The sequence below is a fragment of the Elephantulus edwardii genome, unplaced genomic scaffold (genome assembly GCF_000299155.1).
Source record: "Elephantulus edwardii isolate Elephantulus edwardi_28Jun2011 unplaced genomic scaffold, EleEdw1.0 scaffold00560, whole genome shotgun sequence".
Taxonomy (NCBI): Eukaryota; Metazoa; Chordata; class Mammalia; order Macroscelidea; family Macroscelididae; genus Elephantulus; species Elephantulus edwardii.
Genome location: NW_006400310.1, coordinates 304,676 through 312,128, shown reverse-complemented (window position 1 = coordinate 312,128; position 7,453 = coordinate 304,676). Strand labels below are relative to the sequence as shown.

General features: G+C 40.9%; 1 protein-coding gene across 1 annotated transcript in view; it reads right to left on the bottom strand.

Annotated features, from left to right (window-relative positions):
* Positions 1–304: 304 nt before the first annotated feature.
* Positions 305–7,453, bottom strand: part of LOC102858770 (tyrosine-protein kinase transmembrane receptor ROR2-like) — a 105,068-nt gene continuing 97,919 nt past the window's right edge. Inside the window, exons 7-9 of the mRNA XM_006903311.1 lie at positions 3,454–3,535; positions 3,172–3,374; positions 305–1,750 (exon numbers count right to left, since the gene is read on the bottom strand). Coding sequence (XP_006903373.1) covers positions 305–1,750; positions 3,172–3,374; positions 3,454–3,535 — 1,731 coding nt within the window. The remainder of the gene's footprint in view (positions 1,751–3,171; positions 3,375–3,453; positions 3,536–7,453) is intronic.

Genomic DNA, 7,453 nt, shown 5'->3' with positions numbered 1-7,453 from the left:
AAGGCTGTATGGAGGTGACTCTATTATGTGGCATGATGCTTGGTTGCCTGGCCCACTCGACCTGGCATCACTGGCTGAACTATCCACCAACAAGCATGAGGCAGGGACAGCAGCCTCTTACACACTCGTGACAAAAGCAAAGTTTTATCTCCTACCACCAGGTCCACTGAAAGGTCAGCCAGCACTTCGTGTTCACATAAATATTGTGTTTTATGCTTTTTTGAAGAGATGGCATTTTGAAAGGTCCACAGGGCATTTCTGAGAGGCTTCTCTTCCCCCCCGCCCCCAATGTCCTGGATCCCCTTTAGGCCTCCAGCTGTGCCTCGGTCTCTTCCAGTTGAAGGGTGTCATTGTCTCCCAGAAGCTCTGTCTCTGGGACAGAGCCTTCCTCTTCATCCTCTACTTCTGGCACAGGATTCTGAGCTGCATCCTCTGGAGTGTTCTGAGCATCCTCTGTGCTCTCAGATAGAAGGGCTGCCCTATCAGTCACAGACGTGTTGGAGGGTGCTGTAGTGACATAGCCTGTGCTGGTGGAGCCACTGCCACTGTGATGGGAGCCTGGCTTGGGTACCATCTGGGGAGGCACTTGCTGAGGAGGCACTTGCATTGGGATTTGAACAGGATAGAAGTTGGGCAGGTAAGCTCCATAGGCTGGCACTGGCTGATAGCCATTGACAGGGATATAGAGCTGGGGTGGGGGCACCAGTGGTCTGATCTGACCCTTCATGGAGATGAACTGGGGCTGTGGGAAGGCCTGGGACTTCTGCTTGGGTCCCACATAGCGAGCATTGCTCACATTGCTTACAGGACTGGTGCTGAGGGAGCTGGTCTGGGTGGTGTTGCTGGCCCCTGAGGTTTGTGCAGAGCTGTTGTAATTGGAGATGTTCCCCCAGGTTCTGAGCCTGCTGTGGATATCTTTGAATCGGGGCCTCCGGTTAGGGAACTCATTCCAGCACTCAATCATTAAGGCATACACCCAGGAGGGACAGTCATCTGGGCAGGGCAGCACCTGACGGTTTCGTATCATCTCTACCACATCCTGGTTAGAGTAGCCGCAATAAGGCTGTAGGCCGTAGCTGAAGATCTCCCACAAGACCACACCATAGGACCAGATATCAGAGTCAATGGAGAACTTGCCATACATGATGGCTTCTGGGGACATCCAGCGGATGGGCAGGAATGAATTCCCTATCAGTTTATAGTAATCAGCTGAGTATACTTCTCGGAAAAGGCCTAGGTCTGAGATCTTCACTGTCAGTTTATCAAACATAAGAACATTTCTAGTGGCGAGGTCCTTGTGTACCACGTGGTGGCTAGACAGATATTCCATTCCTGCAGCAATCTGGGCAACAACATGGACAAGGTCAGGGGGCTCCAGAGCAGGCTTCAGAATGTGGTCATTTTCAGTGCTGCCCACATCTGAGTGTGGTGAGCGCATCACTAGAAACTCATGTAGATCACCATGGACACAGTAGCTGAAAACCATACTAATGGGCTGGTCTTTGGTCACCACTCCGAGAAGACAGACGATGTTGGGGTGCTGGAGTCTTGAACGCATCATAGCTTCATGCTTAAATTCTTCCCGAAGGGTCATCTCGGCTTTATCCTTAAGTGTTTTGATGGCCACAGCCTGAATCTGCTCCCCTGGTGTAGAGCCAAAGAGGTGGCCTTTGTAGACCTTCCCGAATCGGTCCTCCCCTAGCTCTTCCATGAACCGCATTGAGGATAGACTGATCTCTTTGAGCTTGGCCTGGAAAGAAGGAAAAAACTCAGTGAATCATTTACATCACTGCAACATCAGCTGTGGGGGAGCAGCCTAGCAAGGCCAAATGCAGCGGCATAACTAGCACAACCAGGTAACTTCTCAACCCAAATTCCAAAGAGGATCCAAACACATTTCTTTTCCAGGCTTCACCTGCTCTTTACACACTCGTCAACTCATCTTAAATCTGGTTCCTCCTGTTTGAATCCTTCAATGGGCCTTAACCATGCATGCATCAAAATATGTTGTTTTTGTTCTTATATGCCACTAAGTTGACTCTGACCCACAGGGACTCTGTGTACAACAGGTCTGAACCTTGCTCTATCTTGAGCCAACTTACTGTCCCTGACACACCTACTCCCCCACCCCTCACTGAGTCAATCCATCTCATCCAGGGTCCTCCTCTCTTGCTCTGTCCCTCCACCCTTCCAAACATAATGTCCCTCTCCAAGGATTGGTCCCTGAGTGCAACATGCCCAAAGTATGCAACAAAATATATCCCTGCAAAATACAGCCAAGCTACCACTCACTTCATTCACGACTGTGTGTGTATGTCTGTGTGTGTGCATAGATATGCACTCTTTCTCACACACACATTCACAGGCAAGTCTGACTACTACCCCTCCAGAGTCACCCTGAAATCTCCTAGTTCTGTCTTTTTTCCAGTTTCCTCATATCACCCACAAACAAGGTCCAATAATCCCTGCTCACACCATGAGAAGGAGTATCCTTTCGTGAGCTCTTCAGTGCATTTCTCTGAACATTTTCTGTCAAGAGATTCCTAGTCTCTTGTTTTACAAATATTTCCTTGATGGATTTTTCTCACAACTCCTTCTTGAGTAAACTCTCTATTTTTTAGGTGTCTTTTTGGCAGCACTAACCTCCATATGACCGTATAAAGATATAATATAGAAATAATGTAATTTTCTGATAAACATATATAGTTGCAAAAAGATTTAAGGTGGAATGTAACATCCTTGAATGGCATTTCAGCTGTGACAGTTGTAAGGGCAGCTTCCCTAGGGTGTGGTCTGTAAAATTTTTTTCTCACCAGAAAGAAAAGAGGGGAGGAGAGTTAGCAGAGATGGGGCACCTCAACACTACCAAGAAATAAATTTTGGCAATGGACTGCATTCTTCTGGACCCAAGCCTTGTACCAGGAAGTTCCTTGATGATGGTTAAAGTCAGGACACTAGAGACCTCCAAGAGAGAGCTAAGCCTGAGGGTGCTCAAGGCAACAAAGGCATCTCTCCTGAACCAAGAAAGTATAGGCTTCCTCTAGATCTGGTGCCTTGAATTTGGATTTCTAGCCTCCAAAATTATAAGAGAAGATATTACTATTTGTTCAAGCCATTTTCTTTTAATATTTCTGTATGGCAATACAAGGGCACTAAGATATAACCAATCACCTGTTTATGCTGGCTAATGAGAGGCATTTCCATATCTTGGCTGGGCGATGCCATCAGTTGTCTTCGCTGTGGTGTGGATGCTGAAGACTTCTGCTTATTCCGGCACATGCAGACCAAGAAGAAAAGGCAAGCAATAACCAAGGGTATTGCAATGCTCGGAACCAATATATAGAGAATTCCCATTTTGCTGCTGTCTTGGGGACCTGTGAACAATAAAGGTATGATAATTTTCCAGGAAAGTTCCTTCTGCAATTCTAAGTTCTCCAGTAGCCCACTTCTTACCACCAAATAAAATATTTAAACGCAAGTGGGCAACAAACAATGCATGTGAGCTGAACCTGGGAGGGGATGTTCCAATGTTCCCCTAAATTTATAAAAAAGTTATACATATTTTAAACATAATTCAAAACTGGCCACTATGTAAAGAAATTGTAATATATGACATGAAAAAAATTGACTACTAAAAATTTTTCAGAATTAAATACTAATAATAACCACACTAATGTTTTCTCTACTGAGCTCCCTCAGTGTTATTTCTCCTAATGCTTACTACTATTAGAGACGTAGGTGATCTGTCCTATTTAACTCTGACTAAATTCTTTAGTCTTTCCTTAGCCATGGATAAATTGATGAAACACATCTGATAGGCTTGTCCTGAGTGACTGAAACTCAGTACTAAGGACACAAGTGGTAGATTTTTATCATTCAACATTTTAGTTCTTTTCAAATTTATGTGTGACAGTCGATCTTTCATAATTTAGAAGGTATTTGACTTAAAAGACAATGATTGTTGTTGCTGTTAGTGCCACTGAGTCAATTAAAACTCTCAGCAACACCATGAACAACAGCTCTGAAACTTGCCCTATCCTGCACCATCTCTTGCCATACTCAAAAGTCCATAGTGGCAGTAACTAACAATCCATCTCGTTAACAGTTTTCTCTATTTGTTTACCTTCTATAAAATTAAGCCTTTTCCAAATAAAGCAGAAAATAGTGCAGACTCAATGAATACCCCAGGGTCAAGAAGATGTTGGATGCATGAGAACAGCTATAAAGAAAGTACAAATGATAGAAAAAACAATGGAAGGCACAAATAAAGAGTAAGAGGAGAAGAAATATATTGATGCAGAGTTATTCAAACAGTAATAGAAGAAGGTGCAAATGATGGAAGAAACAATGAAAGCTATTAATAAAGTAAATACTACAGAGAGAGGGAGCCAGAAGAAATGTATCAATAAGGAGGAATTTGCACAGCTACACAAGAAAATGCAAAAGGCAGAAGAAAGAATGGAAAGTATAGATAAAATGGTACAAGAACTTAAAAAATGTCATCACAAGACAGAGCGGGTACAGCCAAAACAGACTGAAAATAACAGAAACTTATGAAAATAAAATCTAGAATATTAAGAAAGAAATGGCAGAGGTGTCCAACATGCTGAAGTGACATAAAAGTAGAACAGAAAAGATGGAGCAGAGCATCAGTGAGCTGGAATACAAGAATCTTATTGGAAACATACTAAAGATATGAGAAAAAGAAAATAAAATTATGAAAACATTAGAATCATGTGCGATAACTCAAAAGGAGCAACATTTGTATGATTCGAATTCCAGAACATGACAGGGACAGGGAAATCATGAAGAAAATAGTGGAAGAGGTAATAGAAGAAAACGCCCCAGGTATTATGAAGAACAAAAAAAAATTAATATTCAAGTGAACACCAAATAGACTGGACACAAAAAAGAAAAATATCAAGACAAGGTAAAAAAAACTAAAAATAAAGATAGAATGATAAAAGCAAAATCAGAAAAACAGATTCACCACAAAGGAAAATCAATTAAGTTAACCTCTGGATTTTAGTAGAAACCATAAACCACATGAGCAAGAAAACAATAGGGTGATTTAACAGAAAAGAGGAAAGAAAACAATTGCCAATCGATCTGTACCCAGCATAGCTCTCCATCAAATATGAAGGAGAAATTAGATGCTTTGCAGAGAAGAAAACAATTTGTGAAAATAAGATAAAAATCAGTAAGAACTTTTAAGCTAAGTCCTTCATGCAGAAAAACAAAAAAGAGAAACGTAGCAAAATTACAATGATAAAACCTGGCCTGTCAATAATCACATTTAATACGAATGAAAAAAAAGAGAGAGAAAAAGAGTAGCAGAATGGATTATAAAACCAAAGCCTATCAATATGTTGTCTATAAGAGACACATCTAAGAAACAAAGAGAAACACTGACTTGGAGTATCAAAGGCTGGAAAACAAATATTAAAAGTGATTGGCATCCACAAAAAACCAAGAGTGTCAATACTAACCTCTGATAAAATAGACTTCAGTATGGAAACACCAGAAAAGATAAGGAAATGCACTATAGAATGATTAAAGGCACAGTAGATAAAAGACATAATCTTGGTCAACATCTATACAAAAAATTATAGACCTGCAAAACACCTACACAAGGGTTAACGGAACTGAAGAAAGAAAGCACCACAATAGTGGTAGGAGACTTTAACACACCACTCTCACCAAAGGATAGGTCAGCTCTAAAGAAATTTATCAAAGATGCAGAAGACCTAAAATATACATTCAGGCAACTCAACCTTGTGGATTTATTCTGAGTACTGCACCCCACTAAAACTCAATTCACTTTCTTCTCAAGTGCACAGGGTACATTTTCCAGAACTGATCACAAATGAGGGCACAAAGTATACCTCAACAATTAAAACACACTGAAATAATACAAATTATCTTCTCAGACCACAATATCATAAAATGAGAAATTAGTCACAAGAGGATAAAGCTTATAAAATCTCTAATGTAGAAGCTAAATAACACCCTGCTAGAACACAAGTGGATTACAGAAGAAATAAAAAATGAACTTAAAAAAGTTTCTCAAAACAAATGACAATGAAAATTCAACATATTAAAACCTCTGGGACTGAGATAAGGTAGTCCTCAGGGGACAGTTTATAGCAATAATAGGCAAACACATAACAAAATGGAAGAAAGAAATAAAATGAATGATTTAACATCTTCATCAAGCAAAAAAAGAACAATAATCTTAACTCCACAGTCTTCTAGAATAAAGGAAATTATAAGAACAAGAGCAGATATCAGTGAGATAGAAAACAGAAAAAAAAATGAAACTGTCAGCAAAACCAAGTGTATTTTGTTTTTGAAAAGGGTCAAGAAAAATGTCAAACCATTGGCAATCTTAATGAAAGAGAAAAGAAGACACAAATAACTCTAAGGAATGGTAGAGGTGACATCACAACAGAACTAGAGGAAATTGAATCTATAATAACAGAACATTATGAAAAAGGAATTGTTGTGTACCATCAAGTCAGAACTGATCCATTGCTGACTCTGCCAAGTTTTCAGAAGCAGTTTGTGACAGGGGAAAGACGGCACATGCTTCTCTTGTGGAGCAGCTGGTGGGTTCTAACCACATGCCATTGGGTTTGCAGAGCTGGTTCTTGCCAGAAGGCCACCAGTGCTCCCTTTGAAAGCTATATTGTGGTAAATCTGAAAACCCAGAGGAAATGGACACATTTCTTGAAACACATCCCGTGCCCAGAATGAGATGGATAGAGGTGGAACACTTGAACTGACTCATCACAAAAGTAAAAAATGAGCAGGTCATAGGAAGACTCCCCAACAAAAAAAATCCTGCACCAAATGGCTTCATGGCTGAATTCTACCAAACATTCAGAGAAGATCGATCACCAATTCTATTTAAATGATTTAAAAAAAAAACAAACATAAAAAGAAGGAACACTCCCAGAGACTTTCTATAATGCAAGCATAATCCTAATACTAAAGGCAGGCAAAGATATTACTAAAAAAGAGAACTACAGACCAATTCTCTCTCATGAGCAGAGATGCAAAAATCTTTAATAAAACCCTAGCCAATAGAATCCAACAGCCCTATTCATGGATGCTGTTGTTGTTGTTGTTATGTGCCGTCGAGTCATTTGCGATTCATAGCGACCCGATGCACAGGAGCCCTAAACCGTGCTCTATCCTGTGCCCATCTCATTGCCTCTTACACACCCATCCTGATTACCCCAGTCAGTGAATCAATGCACCTCATATAGAGGATATTCCCCTCCTGTGCTGTCCCTCTACTCTACCCAGCATGATGTCCCTCTCTAAAGACCTGTCTCTCCTTACAACATGTCCAAAGTATGTCAGGTGAAGCCCCAGAATCCTTGCCTCCAAGGAGCAGCCTGGTTTAACCCTCTCTAGGATGAATCTGTTTGTTTTCTTGGCAGTCCAT